This window comes from Mustela erminea, chromosome 10 (genome assembly GCF_009829155.1).
Source record: "Mustela erminea isolate mMusErm1 chromosome 10, mMusErm1.Pri, whole genome shotgun sequence".
Classification (NCBI taxonomy): domain Eukaryota; kingdom Metazoa; phylum Chordata; class Mammalia; order Carnivora; family Mustelidae; genus Mustela; species Mustela erminea.
In genome coordinates, this window is record NC_045623.1 from 104,199,383 (window position 1) to 104,225,503 (window position 26,121).

General features: G+C 58.9%; 1 protein-coding gene across 3 annotated transcripts; it reads right to left on the minus strand.

Moving 5' to 3' along the window:
• Positions 1–244: 244 nt before the first annotated feature.
• Positions 245–25,247, minus strand: SLC45A1 (solute carrier family 45 member 1). 3 transcript variants are annotated; one of them, XM_032360664.1, is made up of 10 exons: positions 24,999–25,247; positions 19,482–19,902; positions 18,833–18,925; positions 18,170–18,394; positions 13,276–14,018; positions 10,496–10,649; positions 8,839–9,015; positions 7,590–7,795; positions 2,920–3,022; positions 245–442 (listed from the first exon to the last, which is right to left on the minus strand). In XM_032360664.1, the coding sequence occupies exons 1-9, from the start codon at positions 25,158–25,160 to the stop codon at positions 2,960–2,962; spliced, it is 2,244 nt and encodes a 747-aa protein (XP_032216555.1). In that variant the 5' UTR covers positions 25,161–25,247; the 3' UTR covers positions 245–442; positions 2,920–2,959. The 3 variants fall into 3 exon arrangements, with proteins under 3 accessions (XP_032216555.1, XP_032216554.1, XP_032216553.1); XM_032360663.1 differs by lacking the exon at positions 245–442 and having other exon boundaries at positions 2,684–3,022; XM_032360662.1 differs by lacking the exons at positions 245–442; positions 2,920–3,022 and adding an exon at positions 4,800–5,073 and having other exon boundaries at positions 24,999–25,244.
• Positions 25,248–26,121: the final 874 nt, after the last annotated feature.

The window sequence follows — 26,121 nt, forward strand, 5'->3', positions numbered from 1 at the left end:
CGGAGCTGCAGTGTCTCTTGTGGCTGAAGCCCATGGCCCGGGAACGGCAAGTGCTTCACCACAGGGCTTGCCCACATCCCTGGTTCTCTGTTCTGCAGTTCCGGTCCATGGAGGTCTCCGTATCTGTGGTGTCCCCTCACTGGGTCCCGGGCTGCCCCAGGGGGCTCTGGCAGCTTGCCTTCCAGACTCCGAATCTCTGACCCAGGGCGGCTCTTCGATGGCCGTCTTCGCCAAGAACAGCTTGCAAGTCTTGGGTAATTGTTTCCTTCTGGCATATTAGGGACCCAGGCCGCAGAAGCTGCGCCTGCATCCCCCGACCCCGACCGGGGTTCCAGGCGTGGAAGGCACTTGCTTTGCAAATGTTTGCTGACCGAGAATGAACAGGCCCCTGCAGGGGAGGGCTCCTCAGTGCACCGACCGGGTGTGCTGTTGAGTCATAGGCCTGGGTGACCAGAGAGAAGGGCCTTTGGCCCCATTCACAAAGCTGGTCACTACTGGGGCACCTGAAGTGACCCTCTTAAGTTTCTCTCAATCCTGCCATCCCCTGACCACCTGAGCCTGCTCTGAGATCTACCAGCCCCTCTGGCTCTGGCCTTGGTCTGCCCCATTCGATGTTTGGGTCGGGAGAGGGCATCTGCTTCACCGTGGTCAACCCTGCAGTGTGGACACCCAATGTAGCGAACTAGACTAAAAGCAGAACCTTAATGCCCTTCTTAGTAGACCTTCCAGCCTGTGGCAGGCATGGTGTTTAAGAGCGGATGTCTGTGTACCTGTCCCCCAGCTGTCTGTCCAAGGTCGCCCCTGCTCCTCTTACTTTTGCCCGGACTCTGCTGTGCTTCATGCCGCAGAAGAGGCCACTCCTGGTCCCGACCACCAGGTGGCGGCGTCCGTCAAGCCCTGGTGGCGTTCTTCCCGTCACAGGGCCTGAAGGGACAGGTCACAGCAGAAGCGTGGGAGACAGATGGCCGGAAAGGGGGCCGAGGGCTGCGGGTGGCACGGGTTGGGCCCAGCATGGATGTTACAGCAGGGAAGGCTGTTGGGAGGCCAGGAGGTGCTTCTCTGCGGTTTTCAGCTGTATTCCCCACGCTGGGCCATACACTGTAGGTGCTCAGCAAACTCTGGCTGAGTGACGGTCACCCCATGATCACCTCAGCCATGGTGATTTCCAGCATGATGGCCCTTGAAGCCCCCCGAGAGTTCCCCTAAGCCACCACTGCCCTAAGGGTCCTGTACCGCAAGTATGCCCCCATCTCAGGACATCTCCTCTCCTTTGAGTCTTTCAGGAAGAGGGTCCTCAGAGGCCCTCCGACCTGCTCATGGCCAGGACGACGGCACAGCATCCGCAGACCCTGCCTGCGTGACCTGGAGGTCCCTGAAGCTGAGCGCCCCACTACATAGCAGGCCCTGGCCATTGTCAGTTCTGTCACATTCCCTCAAAACCTATGACCCAAGGCACCTGGGCGGCTCAGTCGGTTAGGCGACTGCCTTCGGCTCAGGTTGTGATCCCGGGGTCCTGGGATCGAGTCCCACATCGGGCTCCCTGTTCTGTGGGGAGCCTGCTGCTCCCTCTCCCTCTGCCTGCCACTCCCCCTGCTTATGCTCTCTGTGTCTCTCTGTCAAATAAGTAAATAAAATCCTTAAAAATAAAAACCTGTGACCCGGTGTGATGGGCACCTTGACCAGTCCCCGTATCCCAGCCCAGGATCTAGGGTTAGTCCAACAGTCTGGGAAGATAGAAACCAGACAGGTGAAGCCTGTGGTTTCACCACTGGCCCCCTGGCCCCACGTTCAGTGTCTGCTGTAGATGCTGTGGGCCGCAGGCAGACACACTGGTGTGTGCATTCCCGCGCAGCAGCAAGGGACGAGCGCCCGTTTTCCAAGTTTGCTGAGTGGAAAGTCAGGAATGGCATCAGTCAGGAGTGCCCGGTTTTAGTGGCTTGGAGGGCGTCAGTCTCATCACGGGTCCATGGAGCAAAGGCTTCCCTTCCCTTCCCTTTCCTCTTACCGTGACCAGACAGAGACAGACTTCGGGGAAGGACCACGGCAGCTCACCCTTTGCTCCAGAAACTTTTTAAGCAGCATGAGGTCTGGAGTCAGAATCCCTGGTACAAGCATGTGACCCTGTGTGACCTGGGCCAAGCACCTAAGGAGCCCATCTCGGGGCCCAGGTCCGCCTACCAAACAGAGTTAGGCCAGCTCCTCCCCCTCGCTGGGGAGGATGAAGCCAGTAGACTGCAGAAGGCCGCTCACCGCAGCGCCCAGCGGAGGACTTGAGGACCCGTGAGCAGAAGTCCGTGTCCTGACCATCATCACAGCTCCACTGTTAAGTCCGGAGAGTGATTCTCTGAGATGGGAAAATCAAGCGATGGTGGCCTCAGCGAGTCCTGGGCCTCATGGTTTGGATCCTGCGGTTGCTCCCACTGCCATCTGCTGGGAACAGACCTGAAGGTCAAGGGCAGCGTTTGGGTGCCGGCCTGAGCGACCAGTGCTGTGTTCCGCCCACCGACTCTGTGCAGATGCCCACGTGTAAGAGCAATCTCTGTTTACTTAGAAAGTTCTAGGAAGAAAGCCCAAGGTTTGGCAAGCCAGGAGTGAGAGTGAAACCTCCCTGTTCCCTCTCACACGACGATTTGACCATTCTGGGCAAAAGCATCCCAGACCAGCGGACACCCATCCAACACCGCATTTTCTAAAACAGCTAAAGCGCCCGAGAGCAATGTAAGTGCAGGGAGGAGGAGCCTGGAGTCCGAGGAAAACCATGCGACAAACGGGAGGCCCAAAGGAACTGGATGACGGAAAAGTCACCCAAATTCTCTGCTTCACCTACACGTGGATCAGGGAGCATAAGACCTGCTTCACTTAGCTTGTAACCACCAAGGGTAAAATGGCATGACACAAAGGCACAGAGAGAGGACTCACTGATTCCGACCAGGGCGGGCTGCACGGAGGAGGTGGCGTTTTAGATGGATCTAAGTCGATGATTCAGAAGTCGATGGGCGGCAAAGAGGTAGTAAGACTTCACCTGTGGGAAGAGCATGAGCACATCTGTGGCAGAGGGGGCTCTGGGGCCGCACGGGCTGGGAAGACAGGCAGGGCCCACGTCGGGCGTGAAGAGTTTAGACCCTGTTCCTTAGGCTCCGAGAAATACCCCCGCCGAAAGTGTTAAGAGGGAAGGGGTGCACTGACTCCCCCAGCTGCAGGGTGGAGGTTGCACAGGAAGGGTAGTTGGGGGGGCAAGGAAGGGGGCAGAGATCCTGGGCCAGATCTGGGGGCACAGAGAGGGGAAGCCTGGACTCCAGGGACCCCACAGGAGCCACCTCAATAGGCTCAGCAGCCCAGCAGGCAATGGCACTGGGGAAGCTGTGGCTCATGTGGGGAGGTGGGTAAGGTGCCCTGTAGAGTCTGGGGGGGGTTACACCTACTGTCCCTGATTTGTCAGAAAGACGACAGGACATGTCAGCAGCCCATAAACCTCAGACTTTCCTTAGAGGCTGGCGGTGGGCCCAGGACCCCCATTGCTTTTGAGGACTTGTGATCAGTGTTTCCTGTGTGTCCCCAGAATATAGGGACAATGCAGTGGGGGTGCTGGGAGCCAGGCCCAGTACCAGTGCAGCGGGCAGGTGCACGAGTGGCCCGCCACACCCCACCCCCTCACGGCACAGTCGGCCAGCACTCACAGTTTGGGGAGAAGAGCCCGCCCGGCTGCACCGGGAAGGAGCCTCGGCCAGCTCAGGGAGTGGATTGATGGAAGATGACCAGAAGACACATGGCAAAGGACCTCGACACAAGAAGTCTGAGATTCATGCAGGTCCATCAACTGGAAGATGGTGGGTGCAGGTGGGTGGGGCAAGTTAGAGGGCAGATCCGCGTTCACCAGGGCGTCTGCTCCTCCTCCTGGAGGTTCCTACCTTCCCAGACGTGCCGCGACTCAAGCATTTTGGAGCCTATGATCCCTCAAACACACCAAACAGATTGCCACCTCCATTCTCAGATGTCTTCCTCTCTTCACCAGGGCACTCCCCTTCTCCCTAGCACAGGCCACTCCCCAACCTTGTCACCGCATCCTCCTGCCCTGCTGGTGTTCACAGCACTCACCGCCATCCTCGGGCACAGACCAACGTGTATTGTCTGCCTCCTCCTACACCAGCTCCACGAGGGCGGACACTTGCTCACAGCTGGACCCCAGCACCTACCCTTGCCTGCACCCCCAGGGCACTGGATGGCTGTCTGTAGGGTGGGGGAAGGGAGGGATGGACGGATGGACAGATGGACGGATGGGGGAGAATGAAAGAATGAATGAATGAATGAATGAATGGACACGAGGCCTTCTGACCCAAAAGCACTGCGCACTCTGACTCCATTCTGGGATCAGTGGGCAGGAGATTGGTTCTGCACCTCGGCACGATTGACCTCTGGGGCTGGAGCATTCCTCGTTGTGGGGGCCGTCCTGTGACGGTGGGAGTTCCAAGGCATCTCCGGACGGTAGGCACCGGAGTTGTGACAACCAGAACCATCTCCAGACATCGCCGATGTCTTCCCGGCGGGGCCAGGGTGGCAACGTGCCGCCAGATGAGGGCCACTGAGCTCCACCCACCTCGGAGTCCCTTCCCCGAGCCCCCGCGGGGAGCACCCCGCTCCCCAGGGCACCTCTCCACCCTTGGGAGAGCCACGACGAGAAACCGTAGGCTTCACGGCCGCCGTTTATTGTTTTATCACATATGTACATTCCGCAGGAGGCCAGTCCCACGTCCACCCGGGCCTCGGGCTTCTCACCAGGCGGCCTGCTCCAGACCCCCGGGCACGGGCTCAGACGTTCAGCAGGAGGGGTCGGTGCTCCTCCTCGGCGGCGTCGCTGGGAGGGATCTCATAAATGACAAACAGGGAGGAGTACAAGCAGCCCAGGAAGGACACCAGGCTCGAGAAATACATGACCCCGTTGGCGCTGCCCACGGCCGAGGTCAGAGGCCCCAGCACCAGGGAGACCAGAATCTGGGCCAGGAAGTACTGGCAGCTGAGCAGGGAGATGTCCACGCCCATGCCCCGCCGGGTGCCGTCCGCGCCGGACCCTGCGAACTGACCCAGAAGGAGACACCGTCAGCGGGAGCCCTGGGCCGCGGCGGGACCCGGCCCCGCGTCGCCTGCAGGACCCGGGCACCCGCGCGGCCCACGCGCCACCGGCTCACACTTTCCAGCGCTGACGCGTGGCGGGAGTTCAGCCAAGAGCTTAGTAACGTCTGTGCTCGGAGAGATGACGCCAGCGAGAAGAATCCGCGACTCACGGCGGCGGACACTCCCGCAGGCCCAGGCGGCGCGGAGGCTCTCCCCGGCCCCGATGGCCTGGCCTTGGCCTTCCTCTCCCCTGAAAGAAAGGCGGCCTGCCGGGCTGGGGGGGCACTCCGCGTCCTGGCTCATCCCCTCTCCCAGCCTCTGTCGGCTCCGCGCCCTGAAATAGCCTCTCACGGCTCTGTGCCTGCTCCTTGGGCTGCTTTGCCGAGCCCTTTGTGGCCCCCAGGGTGGACAGGCCACGTTCCTTCCGTGCCACCCCGGCACCAAATGGGGGCTTGAGGGTGAAGACATGCCTCTGAGCAGAGCTGTTGGAGTGATGGTGGCTGGAGGTGGGGTGGGTCCCCTCCCTCTGCTCCCCGCACGGGCCACCACCCGCCACGAGGCAGCAGATGGGTGCCCCCCACCCCCGAGACACTGTGTGCACTGCCTGGGGCCGGCCTCCCGCATCCGGACCTCCGTGTCCTTGTGGCACCCGCAAGGTGCTGTGTGAATGCGCACGCGCGTGTCCTGGGGAAAGTGGGCCTCCCCCCATGGCCACGCACAGTCGGCAAGGCCTCAGCAGGGGTGCAGGGGGTGGGGGGGTTGGCAATCACAGGTGAGCCCTGAGCCTGCGATTGGGCAGAGACTGACCGGAATGTGAGCCTCTAGAAGACTCTACAAGCAAGCGGCCCAAGGCTTCCAGGAGTGCTGACCAAATTCAGTTAGGGCGACCCGAGGCTCTGGGCGTCCCTTCGCACAAGGTGGGGCAGCCTCCCGCCAAGAGTCGGCTTTTTTCCCCAGTTTGTTTTCCCCAGTCAAGGGGGTCTCGGGCCTGCAGGGAACGGACAAGGGGATGGTGGCCACGGGGGGTTTGGGGGAAGCAGAGGCCCCAGCTAGCAGGGGTGGCGTCACTCAAGTCCTCTCCCCGCCCGGGTCTCGTAGCTGCTGTAGGCTTGGGCTGGCAGCACAGGGCTCACTCTCCGGCCATCACAGCCTCTGTCCCCACCGTTCCCAACCCGGGGGGAGGTGCTGTCCTTGTGGCCACTGCCTGTGAGCACGTCCGGGAGTCCCATGGCTGGCAGGGAAGGGGCTGGGAGGGGCCGCCACGGCTGCCACCCTCGGGCCCAAGGGCCGGCTCACTGTCACGCCTGGAGTCCCAGGCAGATGTGACTCTTCCCAAAAAACATTGTGTTCAGAGCCGGCCCCAGCTGAACTCATCAGATACTTGGAAGCCCCTAAAACAACTCAGGATGCCTCTTGGGCCAGGCCTGGGGGAGGCGACAAAGCCCCAGATCAAAAGGGGGGGGTGTGAGAAACCCAGGGGTCAGGGTGATCTTTTAATGCAGTATTTTCAAATCTCAAAGTTACAGCAAAAAAATCCTTGATGGGAGCATCGTCGGGGCAGGAAGGAAGGAAGCCGTGCCCGGGGCCACAACTTGATGCACCTTGAAAACATGACACCGAGTGTGACATGGGTTCACCTCCGTGACACGTCCTGACAAGCAAATGTAGAGAGGCACAAAGTGGCTTCGTGGTCTCGGGGGCTGGGGGCAAAAGGACGGGAAGGGGGACGGCTCATGGGCATGGGGTTTCTTTGGGCTCTGAATTGATGGCGGCGCGATGACCCAGCTCTGGGGACACACTGCCCCCACCAGGAGTGCGCAGACAGCACGGTGGTGTGCGGCGGCCCCCAGCTCCGCCAGCCGCTCAAGGACAATCCACACTGAGCCAAAGGTCAGAATCGTACATAAAGACAGGACCGAGTCTCCTGGCTTTTCCTCTGGCCTAGGCCTCGGCCCTGCGACTGGGCAGAGACTGACTGCAATGTGAGCCTCTAGAAGACTCTACAAGCAAGACTCCGGGGGCGGCAACTTCCCGTCTTCAAAGTCCTGACACTCTGATCCGCTGAAGCCTCCGCACTCATTCTTTCTTTAGAAATACCGGGTTAACCTACTGTCGACCTTGACCACTGGGTGTTTTGTGTCCCAGGTGAGGGCCTCCCTTGCCTTACCCGAGGCCCAGTGCTAACAGGCGACCCCAAAACCTGCCAGAAGGGGACACGAAGGGGTGGGCCTCCCCTGCCACTGTCCCAGCTGCGCGATCCTCCCCCACGGACGGGGGGGGCCTCCCTGGGCCGCTCCCTGCTCGCGTTTATGCTCTGCGCTCAGCCGACTTTCTGAATGTTCAAACGGGCCCCCCATTTCCCGTGCGGGGCTGCTCCCCAGGCCACCTCTCAGGTGGGGTTTGTCCAGGCCGCCGGGACAGGGCAAGCCAGGCCCAGGCAGGCCTCTTCAGGACCTGAAGCAGAAACCGGAGACCCTTACCTTTTTGTTCTGGTAGTAATCACACAGCAGCGAGTAGGGCAGGGTGCACAGGGTGGAAAATAAAATCCCGTAGGTTATGCAGAGGGACAGGACCACGTAGAGGTTCCTGGACAGGGTGGCGAGCCCGGTCCCCAGGCCAAAGGCCAGGTAGGCAATGAAGTACAGCGTGCGGATGCTGAGGTATTCTTCTAGCTTCTCGAGAATCGCTGTGGGCCGGAAAGGCAGATGAGCAGCCCGCCGCACCGCCCGGTGGCCCCGGGGCCTCCGTGTCCCAGGGCCACTTCCCTGGGGCTGGCCCTACTGCTGGCCGGCAGCTCGCCCCAGACCAGAAGGCCTGCTTGGGGGTGGGGAGCCTGGGGCGACGGCTCTGGGGGCACCTGGGCCAGGGGGGTCTAGAGGGATGGCAGGCCCTGGGGTGGGGGCATGGGGGTGCAGGTGAAGGGATCTTGGGCCAAAATAGCAGAAGGGCTCGGGGTGCAGGACAGGGAGGCAAAACCAAGCTGGCCTAGAGTGAAGGACGGTTTTTATATTCTTAGATGGTTTAAAAAAAAATCAGAAGGAGACAAGTATTTTGTGACACGTGAAAATTGTCTGAAATCCCAGTTCCCGTCAAACATAAAGGAGGTCCCACTGGGACTCGGCCACGCAAGCGCCTCAGACAGAAGCATCTCGTCCATCCGAGGCGGCTTCCGAGCCTCCCGGGGCGTGCCCGGTGCTTCCCCGCAGGCTGTGTGGCCCGCGAGGCCGAAAGCGCCCACTGGCCCCTGACGGAACCCCGGGTGAAAATTGAGGTGAAAATTGGCCGATGCTGCACCAGCACCCAGGCTTCCCCGCCCCTAGGGACCCAGCTCCGCGTCCTGTGTCCCCTGGGTCCCCCAGCGCCAACCTCAGGGTCCCCGCAGCCTCTGGGCTTGGCTCTCCCCACATACCCGCCCCCCACCCCCCTTCTCAGCTGCCCCTTCCCTCCCTCTGGACCAGCTGCCACGTGAATCCACACAGGAAGGATGGGGGCGGGGGGGGGGTTGGCAGACAACCGCCTAGAGGTGACCTCCGTGTTCCTCCCGACGCCCCCTCCCCGGGCCTGGCCTTTCTGCCCGCTGGCCCCAACCAGGTTGTCCCAAACAGGGGTGCCACGCCCACGACGGTGAAGACCCGGACCTCCCTTCATCCCACGACCCCACTAAAGCCACACTTCCCACGGGGCCCCCGAGCCCCCTCCGCACCCCCCCCCCCCCCGGGCGGCGGGTACCTGAGTAGAAGGCAGCACTGAAGGCGTAAATACACATCCCCCAGCAGCCCACGGTGACCCCGCTGTTGTACTTCTGATACTCCTCCGACGTGTGCGGGGCCTTGGGGTCTCCCTGAAACACCACCTCACCCATGAAGTCCGTGTAGAACAGCAGCAGCCCCTCAAACGAGAGCCACCCTGGCGGGGGGAAGGGCTGGTGACCAGCGGCCCTGCGGCCCCGCCTCCGCCCACAGGTGCTTCGACCCCGGCTCAGAGTAATTCCAGGTGCGTGCGGACCGGAACCTGACGGAGAAAGTTCCTGCAGCCTCGCTACCCGGAGACCACGCGACCTCTGCTAAGCTCGCGCAGGTTCTCCACCGGTCGTCGTCGTGTTCTTCTTTTTTTTTTTTTTTTTAAGCAAATCGTCTTATAAACACAGGCTCTGTGGCGTGAAAGGTCATATTCTGTCCTTTGCCTAAACACTATCGTCACGAGGAGAGCGAACCCCTCACGCCTTCTCCTGCCCCTCACTCGCCTCTCCGCAAGGGGGACAAGAAGGTGGGGGGAGCTGTCGCCACGGGCACGAGGGGGTGGCACGTGACCGCGGACGCGGATGGAGGTCCGCCGGGGCCCCTCCCCGCAGACACCGCGGGGCTCCGTTCCTCTGATGCCCGTGTCAGTGTCTTTGGTAGAGGAAGGGGTGGTGTTTGCTGGACCTCCTGAACCCCAGTAACTATCATATACACCTCCCTGGGCCATTTCGTGTTCCTAAACAGCCCCTTTCAATGGCAGCAAAGTATTGCACGAGGCAGACCCGCCCTGCCTCCATCTAACCCCTCCCCGCACTGCCGGCATTTGCCTCCCCCCGCACCCCTCCTCCCCACCCCTGTCCCCCAGCGTCTGGCTCTTAGGAATCGTGCTGGTGGATCCCTGGGACGTAGATGCCCGGTAACAGCTCCGACTGCCTTCTTGCAAAGAACACCAGGGAGGGTCACTGGGATAAAGGCTATGGGCATTTTTAAGATTCTTGCCTGTTGCTAAATTGCCTTCTAGAGAGACGTCCTGATTTACATCCCACAGTGTTCGAGAGCCCCGGAGCATCTCAAATTTGTAATCATCCTCAGAGGCTCGACAGCCTGACGGCAAGGAGATCCCGAACAGTATGAGATGCGAGCTTGGGCTTTTCCATGGCGATCGGCACGCCAGGGCTCGTGGGCTCAAGGCCAGTGCCGGGCCCCCGCGGGCACGTGGGAGTGTCTGTGTGTCTGTCTTGGCTTGAGGAAGACAGCAGTGAGGCCCAGACGGGCTTAAGACCCTGCTCCATCCGCAGCGCCCGTCACTTAACTGCGAGTGGTCCGAAAAGCTTTTGGTAACGGGAACCTGGACTCAGAGGAGACCAGGTGTCCGGCACGGGGGCAGGGCTGTGCCTCTCTCTGGACAACCTGGCTTACTTCGGGGCTGCCTGGAGGAGGCATCTCTCTGGCCCTTCCCAGGCCCCACCCTGGGTGGCATCTGGGGAGTCCACACGCATGGAAAGTGTCCCCTCGGGACAGGACACGGGGCTCTGGGCGCCCTGGGAGGCTGGTGGGGGCGGGAGCCCCAGGTCAGGCAGCCGCGTCCCCCGCAGCGAGCCCCAGGCCGGGACGCGGACGCACGGGGAGGTTGGCCAGGGGCTCACCCAGGAAGTGGTTGACGCAGAGGTTGCGCAGGGCCTTGGGCATGTGGCAGATGGTGACGCAGAGGTGCCGCACGGACAGGGGCTGCCCCGCCGGCTCACCGGAGCCCGCCAGCTCGCTCTCATACTTGACGCCGTTCAGCAAGATGTTTGCCACCTGGGGAGGAGGGAGAGGAAGGGCGCACAGGCCGCTCGTCAGGGCTCCGGGCTCCGGCCGTTCGGGGACGCATGTGTTCACACGCACTTGTGCACACGCACGCACACATGCACCCGCACACACACGTGCACACACGTATGTACGCACACGGGCACACACTCGCATGGGCACATACACAGGGCGCGCATGTGCGTGCACACACACGCGTGCATACACTCGTGCGCGTACGTCCACGGCATGTACACATGCACTCACGCACACACACACACGCACACACGCACGCTGTGCAGCACCACCTGAGCAGGACAGCCAGCATTAGGTCGTCTGGTCACACCCGCAGCGGCCACGAACAAGGCGTGGTGGGGGGGGGCGCCTGCACTGTGGCCACAGGGTCAGCCGTCTGTGCCACGGAGAGGGAGTGGATACCGAGCCCAATGGGGGACACACTTGAAATATGAGAACTATGGGTCGGTTCAAATCCAGATGTTACAAGTGTCCCTTCTTTTCTGGAACAGCAGGGTATAAAAGGGACTTATTGCAAGGGGCCTGGGGAATCTAATCTGTCCCCCGTTCTCTCGGGCCGGTGCGACTCCCGCCTACACGGAGGCTGGGGCGGCCGAGGGAGCAGGTGCAGGGAGCAAACACACTTCCCCTGGCCCTCGGCGTGGATGGGTCTCTCTCTGGGGCCCAGGAGCACCAGGCCCGCGGCAAACCCGCTCCCTGATTCGCTTTGCCAACCCTTCCTGGCACGGGAAGGAATCACTCCTCGGTCGCCCTGCCTGGGTCTGGCCAGACACCAGCTGCGGAGGCAACCGTTCTGCAAGCAGCAGGGGTGAGGAAGGGACGCCGCCCCAACTCCGGGGCCGAGGGAGCCTGTGCTGCTGTCGGCCAAGCGGGGAGACCCAGAGGAAGCTAAGAGCCCAGGACACCAGGTCCACGGGCAGTCACGTCCACGGGGCTTGTCACCACGGCTGCGGAGGAAGACCGCTGAAATGACACCTGCGTGCCCACCTGAGGCAGATGCGTTCGTAGGTAACTCGCGACCTTTCCTTTCCTCAAAGAGCTGGGGGCTCAGGTCATGGTCTCAGGGTCCTGCGATCGAACCCCACCTCGGGCTCCCTGCTCAGCGGAGGACCTGCTTCTCTCTCCCACTCCCCCTGCTGGTGCTCGTTCTTCCCCTCTCTCTCTCCCTCTTTTTCTCAAATAAATAAATAAATAAGTAATTCTTAAAAGCAGGCTCATAAATGATGCTGTACTGAGAATGGACCTAGAAGAAAGAATTCGCACGGGAGTTTCAACCGTGACTAAAGAACTGTATCTGACGCCCGTCTGAACTGCCGGAAGTGGCCTCGGGTGACCCGCCATTGACAAGACCTCCCGGGGAGCGCTCTGAGGTCATCAAGGGACCAGACGAGGCTAACACCCTCGAGCCGTTAGACTTCTTTCTTCCGACGGTAACGGGACTGCCTAACCCTTTAGTGGGTTTCGGTTCTTCAGACCTTTTCCGAACCTGAGCCCAGGAGGTGCCCTCGGGACTTCGCCACAAGGACCCAACCTCACAGCAAGGGACAGTCACTCTCAAGACGAAGAAGGCTGCACGGGCCCAAAGAAGAGCGAACCAGACATATGGATGCCCTTGACCTTTAACCCAAGAGAAACGGAACAACAACCTCAAAATGCGTCTCCGGTCAGCCTCTCCGAGCTGGGGCGTCCGTCAGCCTGGCCCGGCGTGGGGGCAGGGGCTGCCTGGCTGAGGAGCAAACCCTCTGGGGCCTGGGGGGGCTTCGGGTCTCAGGGACACGCCGGGCAGTGCAGCAGGGGTGCCCCCGAGTGACCGCCTGCTGCCCTCAGGGCCGCACAGTTTCACAGAAGCTCCAGGTCCTCACCAGAACCTTCTCTCACCCTGTGACCCCGCTGGGGGCAGGCGGGCCCAGAACTGTTACGTCTGCTTCAAGCGAGCAGCAGAGCCCTCCTTTCACTGGAGGCGACCACGGACTCTGAGGGCGGCGAGTCTCACGTGTCAGCTGGTGGCCTCCCCGCCCATCTGGCGAATACGAAATACCACACAAACAGCTTTCTGGAAAGTTCTTCACCGGCCAGTCCATGCCTCCCGCTGCCTTTTAGAATCCAGAGCTCTGACAGCCTCGGGGCCGGCTGAGGATGGACACCGGGAGGGCCCATACTCGTCCGCCAGGCCCTCGGTGGGGTGTCCTTCCCGGGGGGACACTGAGCTCTGCGGGGCCCACAGTCGCGCAGCCCACGTGCGTGGCGGGCCCTGGGAGAAACACTGCGGGCGCTTCTGACAAACGCACCCCAGGGCCCTCTGCGCCCGAACTATCTTGGGGCCAATGTGGCCGCGTTTCAAAGCAGCGTCCCTCGGACGGGGACCGGCACGGTAAGCCGCTGCCGGACCCCCGACAGGCCCTCGGAGCCCCCTTGCGCGGGCCCAGCCTCTCCCCCGCCACCCGCAGGCCTCGTGGGCTTCGACCCACCGACTTTCCGAGGCCTCTGGCCAGGGCGGGGCTCAGCCGGGCTTCCCGGAGCGACAGCCCCTCTTTCCGTGGAACTCCCGATGGGGTGCGGCCCCGGCGCCCTCTGACCTCTGCCCTCCCCCCTTCACCTCTACCTGCTGACTGAAGGTCACGTTCCTCCTCCGGCTGCTTTCGGGACCGCCGCCCCCTCCGGCCGCGTCCGGGATGGCCAGGGTCTGGGGTCTCTTCAGGATCCCCGCCGACCGCGGCTTGGGGGCGTCCAGGGAGCCCACCCTCAGCACGTCCCCGTCGGGGCCCGCGGCCAGGGCCCCCTCCCGCCCGTCCCCGAGGCCGCGGTCCCGGCGGTAGAAGCCGTCGGGGGCCCGGGGGAAGCTGACGCTGAGGGCCGGCCGCGGGGCGCTGCCTGGCAGGGCCAGGTAGGGGTCGGCGCCGGCCGGAAAGCAGTCGATGAGCACGCTGTCGATGTTGGAGGTGGCGAAGGACGAGGCGAACTCGCTGAGGCCCGTCAGGGAGCCGTCCCTGCTGCTGAAGCTGCCGTACTTGGGCGTGAGCGGGCTGAGCGGCGAGATGGGGCTGGAGAAGCTGGCGTAGGGGCCGGCGGCCGCGGGGCACGGCAGGGGCTCGCCCGCCCCCTCCTCACACAGCAGCGGCGGCGAGGGCGGCAGCGGGAGGCTGGGGCTCTTCATGGCGGCCTTCTTCTCGCCAGGCGGCCGCAGGGGTCTCTCGGGGATGCTGACCAGGGTCAGGACGGTGGTGACGCTCAGGGTGACCGCGGTGAAGATGTAGATGACCCTCAGCTGCCCGCCCAGGGCTCTCCCGAAGCTGGTTCTGTCCCAGTGTATGCCCCCGACCACGTAACCGAATCCTCCTCCGAGGCCTGGGGAGAGAAGCGGAGTTAAGTACCCCCGGGCAGGCAGGGGGGTGGGGGAGGGCCCTCGCGAGTCGTACCCCCGGGCAGGCAGGGGGGTGGGGGAGGGCCCTCGCGAGTCGTACCCCCGGGCAGGCAGGGGGGTGGGGGAGGGCCCTCGCGAGTCGTGGTTCCGCGTCTGACTCAGCGGTCAAATCCGTTGCAAGGACACACATCCGGCATCGGTCCCTCCTCAACCCCAGAGAGACTGTGGAGAATGGGATTCCCCTGGGGGGGCCTTTCCTGGTCAAGGGCCACCCCCCGGGGCTGCCTGGCCCCAGAGCAAACAGCATGGTGCCCACCCGTCCACATCTGTCCCAATTACCCGTGGCCTTGCCGGATTACTGAATGTCTACACTGGCTCACAGTCCCCTTCCAGGAGGCCCAGCCCCCCAGGGTCAGTGCCGGGCAAACAGGGAAGATCTCTTCTCCAACACACAGACCACACACGCATGTGGGGGGTGGGATTCACGTGGCCACCCTGGTGGTGCTCGCCTGAGGCCCGCGTCCTCATGTGCGGCCACCACTAGGGGTCACCCCCAATGATGACCAAAGACGGCCGCCCTCGCCCTCCGGCTCAGCAAGCTGGCAGGAAACAACAAGGCTGCGGGGATCCGGTCCTCTGCTCCTGCTCGTGGCACCCCACGGCCTCGGGGAACAGGTGCACGTCAAGCTGATTCACGCAGCACGGCGTAAAAAGGTGGGCGATGCCATGTTGTGCCCAGCCAGCAGCACTTCGCTCCAGAAAGTTCTGTTTCTCCGTCGCCCGCTCCCACGTCCCCAGCACCCCTGGCCCACCCCGCTGCTACACCCCAGGGACTGCGGCCTTATCTTATCTGGAGTCCAGCAACATTTCCAGCTGGTTGGGAGGTGAGTTTCCTCCGTTTCCTCCTGCTGCTGCCGAATGCCAACCGCCTGTGCGATCCGGCCGCCCTCCGCCTCGGGGAGAACCGGCCTCTTGTAAAGCGGAACTTCTGCGGCAAGGCCTGGGCTCAGACACACGCAGCTCAGCCTTGCACGGGCCCCTCAAGCTGCCACGTGGCCCTGAAACCCATCACTTCACGGTTCCCCCCCGGAGCGCCCTCATCTGTCCCCGACTGTCCCTACAGGCCTTGGAATTTCACGTCACCCCTCCTCTTGGTATTCCTAACTCCCCACCTTCGTGGTCCCCACGAGCGTCCCACCTCTCTCCAAGACACAATTTCTATTTTGTGGCCCTTAAATAAGGTCAGATTTGAGATGACCTCTATTGACCTTTTTTTTTTTAAAACAAGACAAAACAAAACAAAACAATGACTGAAGCGGGAAAGAAACGGGACATCGCTCAGCCTCGAAAACAGAGACAACCCGATTCAAACATGGGCAAAGGACTCACAGATCTGTTTCCCAGCTATTTCTCCCAGGAAGACACGCTGATGGCCGGGCGGTGCTCGGAGGGGCCTCAGCGTCCGGAGCCACCAGGGAAATGCAAACCGAAGCCACAATAGAGCCCACCTCGCACCCATCAGGATGGGTTATATCAAAACGACAAGACAATAGTAAGTGTTGGCGGAGACGTGGGGGAAATCGTAACCCAACAGTGTTGCTGGGGGCCTCCTCAGAAAATTTAGAATCGAATTACTGTACGATCCAGCACCTTCCCGTCTCGGTTTAAAGCCCAAAGAACCGTAAGCCCCCCAAGTCTGTAGCAGCGTGAGTCACAAGAGCTGCAATGTGGCAGCCGCCTAGTGTCCAGCAAGAGGGGAATGGAGAAGCCGGAGGCAATCTCTGCGCACAACGGGTGCGTTACTCCAGCACACACGGGAGGGACATTCTGACACCTGCCACAACAGGGACAACCACTGTCCGAAGTGAAATCAGCCAGTCACAAAAAGACAAGCACCGCATAAGGCCACCCACAGGAGGGACTCAGAGCTCTCGAGATGGCAGAGACAGAGAGAGCACACCGAGAGCCTGGGGTTCTGGGCGTGGGGGGAGTTAGTGCTCAGTGGGGACAGAGTTTCAGTTTTATAAGATGAGAAAGTTGTGTGTGTGTGTGTGTGACGGGGGTGGGCAGTGGTAATGGCCCCACCACAACGGGAGTGTGTTCGATGCCACCAAACTGTTCACTTAAAATCGGTTAAGATGGTGATTTTTTTTTTTTTTTTAATGATGTGTATTCTAACACAACAAAAAAAGAAAAAAGGGACACCCGGGTGGCTCAGTCAGTTAAGCATCCGGCTCTTTTTTTGGCTCAGGTCATGATCTCGGGGTGGGGAGATTGAGCCCAGGGTCAGGATCTGTACTCGGCGTGGAGTCTGCTCGAGAATCTCTCTTTCTGCCTCTGCCCCTCCACCCACTCGTGCATCTGTGCATGTGCTCTCTCTCTCTCTCTCCAAAATAAATAAATAAATATTTTTACAAAGAACAGCAACAATTCAGAAGATTGTCAGGTAAAAAACGGGGTCCGCCTTGCTCCCTCCCACACTCCAGCACTGGCCCAGCCGAGACCCCTGAAGAAATTCCCTGCCCCCATCCACATCTGTGTGCAAACAGAGATAGCGTGGCATTTTCTAGAAGAAACAGCTGGGATTGGACAGACTGAGCAGTTTGCCCAACGTCGCTGCGCTGAACAGGAGGAAAAGCCCAGAACTGATTCAGCCTTCCCGATCCTGGAGCCGCTGGCCTCACCCCCGTGTTCACCCAGGTCCTGCGCAAGCCGGTCTTGTTACGTCTTCCCCTTGACCTTTAGAAACACTTCCCGACGCTTTCTTAAACGGGGCCGTTTTAGTCCGTGTTTCGTAGAAGAAAGCCGGACGAACTGCCTTTCCGGGGATACTGTGATAAGCAAACATCGTACTGAATCCTCCATTCCGCAGTCAGTTCTTTCGAAGCACTCTCCGCTCTCGTGTGGGGTCACGGAGGGTAAGGCTCGCCCTCCGCACCCCTCCCTTCTGCTAACCGCACAGGCTCTGCGGCTCCACGGTCATTCCTGCCTCGTGTCTTGCCTCCCGAGGCTCGTTTCTCCCACTGGCCGCACATGCAGCTCGGGTGTATGTGTGTGTGTCCGTGGCACGTGCATGTGAGTGCGTGGCACTCACGTGTGCTCGACTCCTCATCAGAGGCAGACTCTGTATGTGACAATTTCCCTGCTCACTCCAATGTGACCGGTCAGTACCCAGGCCACACGCGATCACACCGGGTGCGGCAGAGCGGCGAGCCCTGGCCGGTTCCCTGACACACCAGGTCCACAGAGGCCCAACAAGGTGACGCTCTGCCTCCTTATTTTGGCCCTCAAGGGTGTGAACAGCCAAATTTTTTTATTGTCGACACGATGCCACTTTTCTGTGGACTTTTTGCCTTTTTGGGGAGGGTGACATCAACGTTTAAAACGCCCCCGCGGGTCGCGCTCATCCAGGAGGCGGTGCTGGGTCTTGGGGGGCAAACACGTGCGTGAGGTCAGCTTTGCTCAGGCACACGTTCCGGCGCAGTCGGCCACACACCCGTGTTTGTGGATCTGTGATCCACGTTCAGAAAGTGCCTTTAGGCAGAAACGCAGAAAACAGGTTGAAGTGCCGACGCGGTTGGTGAGAGTGAGACCCAACCCTGTCCCCTTCCTGGGCAGGGACTCCGAGCTGGCGAACTCAGGGCTCGCAGCGACTTTGTAGACAGCAACTCCTCGAACGGCGAGAATCAGGTGCCCGCAGGCGCATGCACTCGGAGACTTACCCACGCACACGCGTAGCTCGTGCATGCCGGCGCGCAGGCCAGCGCACAGAGTCCTGCTGAACTAGATCGTTGGAAATAGGTATTTTCAATCAGCTCACTGTTCATCCATTTAGTTGAGGTTTTTTTTTTTTTAAGGTTTTATTTATTTATTGGACACAGAGAGAGAGAGAGAGTTTGCACAAGCAGGGGGAGCTGCAGAGGGAGAGGGAGAAGCAGGCTTTCCACTGAGCAGGGAGCCCGACGTGGGGCTCGATCCCAGGACGCCGGGACAATGACCTGAGCTGAAGGCTGACACTTCACCGACCGAGACACCCAGGGGTCCCCCCACGTTTGAGTTTTACTACTTGGGTTTTGCACGGGGGCGATCGGCAATGCCCACAGGAAAGGTGCCGCTGCGCCAGCCGGAGACCTACCTGCCAGGAGCGCGTGGATGTTGAGGCCGCGGTCCTGGTCGGCGGGGCTGCACACGTCCATCATGTAGGCGTGGCTGGGGTTGTCGGCGGAGTCGGCGCTGAAGTCCATGAGCACCACCCCGCACACGGTCAGGAGGAGGCCCCACTCGTGGTTGTCGGATGAGTCGGCCAGCGCCGTGCCCAGGTCCCTGCCGTTGAGCAGGAGCGAAAGGCCCAGCAACGCCCCTGCGGATGGAGAAGCAAAGTCACGCCCGGGGACCGCGGAGCAGCTCTGTCCTCCCCCAGCCCCCCAGGCTGGCCCTGAGAGTTCCTTTCCCACCAAACTTTAAGCAGAGCCCATGGGAAAAGTCCCCTCCAGAATCACCACGGTTTTTGGTTTTTTGGTTTTGTTCTCGATTTTGCTTGCATTGGGGTCTTTATTCGGTCAAGTTGAGTGGGAGTGACCTAAATCTTAACTCGTTCTTGGAAAGCCAAGGTGCTAGATGGCCACAGTTAACTCGGGCTGGTGCCAGGGCGCTTGCTGCTACCCCACCCGTGGAATTTTATCTGTGTTGCTGCTTTGGTCAACGCTATTTTAGATTTTGCTAAGAGGAAGCAGTTGGGGACTGTTTTTTTTTTGTTTTTTTTTTTTTTCCACTTTATTTCAGTTCCAAAACAACAGACCTATAGCCAGGACAAGAATGAAAGGGCGTCTCCTTCCAAACCTTGAGGTACATCGGTCACTCCAAGCACCCAGCAGTGGCTGCAGTAGGAATCCTGAAACAGAGCAGGCCGGGGTCACGGCCGGGGTCCCCCCCAACCCACCCCGCACGCCGCGCTGGACAGAGACAGCCCCGTCACAGCCCTCAGACACTTGCCCCCAAACGTCCCAGGGCGTCAAGCGAATAAAGTACTTGGGGCACACAACCCCGGGCTAGAAAAACAGAAGACAGACTCTTGGAATAGCTCGGCTTCTGCCCACATTTTCCACTCAGGCCCCTGTAAAACACTAAGTGGCCATGACTTTCCTTGGGAATCCGCAAAATTCCAGGACCTCCCCAGACCCAAACCACATCAAGCTTTGGGGCTTGGATCCTCCAGGAATCCCTGGGGTCTGTGAAATGCCCATTCTGTGGTTTGGTTTAGACAAAGTCACGTAAACTACGGGGTGTGGTGACCCCACTGTGTTCTCCCACAGCCCCAGACCATGAGCATAGCTTCCCTCTTGCTCCCCCTCGTCCCCTTGGGACCCTCTAGCTGCTTCAACTCAGGCTTCTGGAAGTTCCAAAGGTGTCCGGAGGCCGTCCGCCATCGGGGCTGAGCTGGGGCTCACCGAGGATGGGGCTGATGAACCACACCAGGCTGTAGAGCTGGTCGGGCAGGCCCATCTGCAGGAGCACTGGGGTCACGTACGCCGTCTCCATGGCATAGCTGAACTCGATGCCAAAGAGAATGCAGCCATTGAACAGCAGCTCCCGGAAGGACCTCTGTGGGTGCAGGTCCCCAAAGTCCACCAAATCGATCGGACACGGGGTGTTGGGGGGTGGGGGTGGGGAAGGGCGAATGCACTTCCTCCTCTTGGGGTGTCGTTTGAAGTTGTTGGCCCGGTGGCTGATATGCCGGGTCACGGACCCCGAGTAGCCCGAGATCTGAGACCTCCAGAAGTCCTGAGGAGCCAAGCTGGGGAACGGGGCCTCTCCCGGAGGGGTGCTGCTCGCCGGGAGGATCATCGTAGGGGGGGCCGGTGCGTGTTCCTGTGGGGAAAGCCCATTTGGGGGGCGACAGTCACTCACCAGGGCCTCCGCCATCAGAGTTAATCTTTCCAGGTGGCTCCCCCCATCTCCCCCCCTCCGACTGGCATCTGCTTATCCTTGTCCTGCGGGAAGGGAGGGGTTCTCAGAGCAATGTGCCCCCCAGAGTGGAGGCCTGCTGTTTGGGGATGTGGTTCAGGAGACCACAGCCAGCGCCCTCTCACCGCTCAGGGGGACGACCCCGTCCTCAGGTCCCTGCACTCCAGCTCAAGGGGACTGTCCCCTGAAGAGGCTCCAGAAGGAGGGCCAGGCAAGGAACCTCCTGGAAGGTGGGAGCAGCCGGGCTCCCCCTGGCTCTGAAGGGTGCCAGACTATTTTAGGACCTGCACCTATATTCAGGATGAATTTTGCCCCGGGGAGCAGAGAGGTGGGGAGACCAGACTTGGGGCAGGACCTGAGCACCTGTGCCCGGTCAGGGGACAGCCTTTCCTTCACGGGGAGGAAAGTCACAGAGGTCTCCCTGCCTGTCACTATGTCTCCTCTTCCTGCGAGGCTGGGGCCCTTGCTTAAAAGCAAATGCTTGAGTTGAATTCCAGGCCTTTCCTTACAGCCCCCGTGGGTGAGTGAATCTTTAGTCAAGTCAGGAGAACTGAGACTTCACTCTTGTTTGAAAATCCTCTCTTTAAAGAAATAAACCAAACACCCTGAATCCCACGTGTCCTGGATGACACCCTGAGTAGGGCTACTGTTTACCAAAAAAAACAAAAAAAAGCAAGGGACACAAAGAACAAGGAAGGGTGAGAGGTAGATCGCCTCCGTCTTCAGATCATCCTGTAGAGGAACATCCCCCGCGCCCAGGCCCCGGGTATGGAATTAGCAAGGACTCAGGCCTGGGCACGTGCCCCCTGGCGTCTGCAAACGGTCACTTAGAGGCCTGTTCCTGGGTGCAGCTGTTTTCACTGCTTCGGAATGAATCTAGACAGTAAATATTCAAAGAACGTATTCTAGTACGTTGACCCGTGCATTTTATTTTATTTTGTTTTTTTTAAAACTTTTTTTTTTTTAAGATTTTATTTATTTGTCAGAGAGAGGGAGAGAGAGCAAGCACAGGCAGACAGAATGGCAGGCAGAGGCAGAAGGAGAAGCAGGCTCCCTGCCGAGCAAGGAGTCCGATGTGGGACTCGATCCCAGGACGCTGGGATCATGACCTGCTTAACCAACTGAGCCACCCAGGCGTCCCGACCCGTGCATTTTAGCCGATGTCAATTTTACTAAGCACAGGAGAGGAAGGCTACCAGGGTCAGAGACAGAGACAAACACACGAGGGGCACCTTCGAGGGTTCTGCCGGCTCTGGTGACAGCCTACCCCATCTGCTCACCACAAAGCAGCTGCCTATGCTCCTTTGAGCTCCTGCCCGAGAAGTGGGCTCCCAACCCAAGTCAACTTTCCCAACATCGATGGCCTTCCTGACCCGGACTGTTGTTAGTTACCACGATCAATGTTACAGGCTTCCCCGCCCCCTCCAAAACTACATTTAAGCTTTAAAAATGAAGCTCTGATTTCTGATGTTAACTCACCCCCTCCACCACGTTATGCCTAGTCCGTAAGCTCTTTACGAAGCCCTGGTCCGAAATGCCTCGTCACTCCAGATTTGTCTCCTAAACTCCCTGCCATCTACTCAGGGGTGGTTTTCCTTCTGTCTGGAAGACACCGGCAGTGGAAGTGATGTTCTTGAGAGACACCCCAGCAGAATGCAGAGCCCCGTGTTAACCCGACAGCCCATTCATTCCCCATTCATTCTCCCTTCCACCTGCCCGTCCACCCCCTGTAACCACACCCCGCCCATTCCTCGTCTAGTCCGCCCTTCCCCCTTCCAAACACCCACGCCTCACCCGCCTGTCCGTTCACCTACACACCCATTCTCCCATCTGGTGAGTACTAAGTTCCAAGACACCAAGGCCTCAGAGATAAAAGAAAGGCAAAGTTTTGGCCCCTGAGTTGGGTAGAAAGTGGAGGGAAGGAGTCTAAGCAGCGGGAAGCACCTGCGTCATCAGGAGATGCGCCACGTCCGCACGGTGAGAGGGAGTCACTGGGGAGGGATGAGCTGGCGACAAGGGCCTTGTGGCCCTGCTGAGAGACGGGTTTCTTTTATGTTGTTGTTTTGTTCTGCCTTTTTTTTTTTTTTTAAGATTTTATTTATCTATTGGACAGAGAGAGAGAGAGAGAGAGAGACAGCAAGAGAGGGAACACAGGCAGGGGGAGTGGGAGAGGGAGAAGCAGGCTTCCTGCCAGGCAGGGAGCCCGATGCGGGGCTCGATCCCAGGACCCTGGGATCATGACCTGAGCCGAAGGCAGACACGTAATGACTGAGACACCCAGGTGCCCTGTTTTGTTTTGTTTTTAAGATTTTATTTATTTACTTGAGAGAGAGAGAGCGAGCGAGAACAGAGGTAGAGGGAGAAGCAGACCCCACGCTGAGCGGGGAGCCCAATTCGGGACTCGATCCCAGGACCCTGAGATCATGACCTGAGCAAGAAGGCAGATGCTTACCCACTGAGCCACCCAGCCGCCCCTGCTACGAGATGGATTTCGCACTGAGAGGCCAGGGATGGAGATACCCAGAGACCCAGTCTACTCTTCCTTCTTGGACAGCTGGGGATAAGATGTCTTACCTTGTGACCTTAGAAACATCCCATGCTCTCTCTAAAAGAAGAAAAGGTATACCTAAAAACCGTGTAGGCAAGGTATACTTCATTAAAAACATAACTGGGGCGCCTGGGTGGCTCAGTCGGTTGAATGTCCTGATGATTTCAGCTCAGGTCGTGAACTTAGGATCGTGACGTCGAGCCCTGCGTTGGGCTCCATGTTCAGCAGGGGAGTCTGCTTGAGAGTCTCTCTCTCTCCCTCCCTCTGCCCCCCTCCCTTCACACACACACACACACACACACATACACACACACACACACTCTTTCTCTCAAATAAATAAATCTTTTTTTAAAAAAAACCTTTATGAAGAGGAAGTCAAACTTCATTAAAAAAAAAAAAAAAAAAAGCTCAATTCTTGATTCTGTTCCTCCTGTTCTAGCTCAGCCCATCGTAAATACTCCAGAAAAATCTGTCCTTTGGCCAGTCTTGCCTTCAAAAACCCAGGTGCCTGTTAGCATTTCCTGGAGTTTCACTCATTCCTTAAAACCACAGAAATAAGGCGCCCTTTGAATACTGCGTGATGAGACCATCTGCTTAAAAGTCAGAAGGGAGGCCTTTAGCACAGGTGTGTGGGAGAGCTTGGCCTGACCCCACGGGTCCGGTCAGACCCCCCTCCCCAGTGTGGTGACTACTCCCTCTTGGCCTCTGCACTGGCTCCTCGCCCCTGCCTGCACAGGGCACCACTCTGTCCCATCAGCATTTTACCCCCATAAAGGGAACTTAGTGCACGGGCAAGAGACAACTTGCCTTTTGTTTTGGAATGAAGAACCACGGCCCAGTTTGGAAGAATTTCAGATTTAGACAGCATATGGTGGGAGCACACTCTTGCAAAGGGTTATGAACTGTGTGGCTAGCCGGTGTCTCTGCCTCTGACGTGACCACATCACCACACCCAGCCACCACCCCTAGCTTTCAAACACAGCCCGCAGCCGGTTCTAGCCAAAGGGAGACCCCCACTCCCTTGCCTTACCCCCCCCCCCCCAGCATCGAAGCCAGAAATGAAACCTGGACTTCCCAGAAGTCTTCCCGGAGGGTTCATTTTTGAATTGGGGGATCGGCGTTACTATTTCGTTTCAAGAATACATTTATTAAAAGCTGTCCATGAAAGTTTAAGAAGAATGCTTAAAATTCAAAATAATGAAATAGTGAAATTTCAAAATAGTGAAATTTAAAACAATGAAATAGAATTTTAATACACGAATACAAATATTTACCAGACCATCTTGCTATCCTGATCATACTATGGGCATTAGTTCAGTTCAAATATATATATATATATATAGAGAGAGAGACATAGATAGAGATATATATATCTCTATCTATGTCTATCCCTGGCCCCACAAAGGTTCTAGGCTGTGCCCACCGTGTTTCTTGAAAACAGAGGATGTTTCAAGGAACAAATCCCTCAGATGGCACTGGACGATTAAACCACAAATGATTAATAACAATGCCCATGTCACTTGAATGCTAAAAATTACCCTACTATGAGCCAAATCATTTCCTCATCTCTCTCTCCTCTTCTTTATAGGACACAGGCTTTGCATCTGGGGTCCCAGGGGACCACATCCCTTCCCCACTCTTCCTTCCAACCATTCCCAAAGCTAATACTTCAAGGAAACCTTCCCAAGTCAGCGAAGGGCTGCGTGGACCCGAGGAGGTGTTCTAAATGCACTGGTTACTGACTCGGGGCCCATCCCTCATGTCTGCTCTCCGGAATCCCGCCCCTCCCTGACAACCAATTGATCCCCAAAGCCCTGGTCAGTCACTGAACTTGGGTTTCCTTCGCACCTGACTCTACTTCCCTATAAAAGCTGAGAAACAGAAGCAGTATGGTAGCCTCAGAAATAATTTGAGGAGTTATTTGTTGATGAGATCAGAATGAACTGAATTGCCATCAGCCTCCCGTTGCAGCCCTGGCGAGAAAGCAGGAACCCTGGGCCATGAACTCACCATCAGCTTAATCCTGGGAAGCTGACAGAGGTCCTCCCAGAAGCCCCTGCCCTCTGGAGGGTTCAGCCTCAGGCGGGAGGCGAACCGGAAGCTGATGACACCTGCCCAGGTGACCGAGGACCAGGCCTCTGGCACCAATGAGCACAGCGTTAGCCTGGGGCAAATGGCAGCGTGTGTGCTCTCCCTGCTGGCCAGGGTGAAACCAAGCTGTCAGCCAGCCGCTATAGTGCGCCGGGGGTTCCGCGGTCCGGGGGTGGGGGGGCGCGGCGACACCGGGGGGTTCCATTTACAGGTCAGTTAGTTAGACATTAAGGAAGAACAAAGGTCCCCGGGCCAACCTCCAGTCCCAGTCCTGGCACTGTGATCACCCGGGGGCCTACGCCGAGTCGCTCCAGCGTGGAGCCGGGAAGCTGTGCCGAGCGCGGGGAGGAAACGCGGGTACCTGTGGTTCGAGACAGGAGGCATCCCTTTCCGAGGCCGGGCTCCCGCCTGGCCCGCGCGCAGCTCCGGTCCCTGCCCGGCAGCCCCCGGCCCGCTGCCGCTGCTGCTGCTCCTGCTGCTGCAGCATCACCCCGTGGGGCGGGGCCGTGACGTCACGCTGCATCCCGCGCCGCCCGGGGCCGGTACCCGCAGAGCATCCTTAAAGCGGCACCGCCCCGCCTCGGCCCGCACCCCTCCCGCCGCCAGGGCTCGCCCGAAAGCCCCAGAAACAGGTCCACTGTTGACTTCCGGTGGCCTCAGGCATTCCCCTCCCCCCCAATATTGCAGTTTTCCTTTAGGAATGTGTTGGTTACAGATGAATCTGATAACATTATATATTTGATTATCTTCCTTGGCCTAAGAGTTCTCATCCCCACCCCAACCCCGCCCCCCGATTTTAAAAGAAATGCACTCATTTTTGGCAATTCTTAAAAGCACTGTTGGCTCCAGGCACTGCGCCCACTGTACAGATCAGGTAAGTTGGTCCTGCCTAGAAATTTGGAAGAATTTCTTAATATGTATCAGGGTCTACTCTATGCCAGGCACTGTTCTAGGGACCGGGGATATAGCAATGAACAAAACAGATGAAAGTTCTCGCCCCTGTGGCCCAACTCTGTAGAGAGGGAGCGACACATCAAACAAGACACACAACATGAATTCGTGACATGCCTGAAGGTATTAACTCCCCAGAGAAAGAGCTGGAGAGGGTGGGGCTGGGGAGGGGGTGGCGTAGTTTTAAGCAGGGTTGTTTGTGAGTCCTTATGGAGAAGGTGACATGTGAAGGAAGACTAGGAGGAGGCCAGGGGTCCAGCCATGCTGATATGTGGGGGAAGGTCATTCCAGGCAGAAGGAAGAGCAGGTGCAAAGGGCCTGGGGTAGAAGTGAGGGGGGTGATGAATCAAATAATGATAGAGCAGATAGATAGCCTGTAGTGAAATTACAACCACAGAAAATGTTACAAGAGGAAGCATGTGGCCCTGTGAAAGTTTATAATGGGGAGAATTTGACCTCAGTGAGAGGGTCGGGTGCTCCTTGAGGAAAGGGACACATAGGGACACATAGGAGCACACTAATGCTGAGTAAGG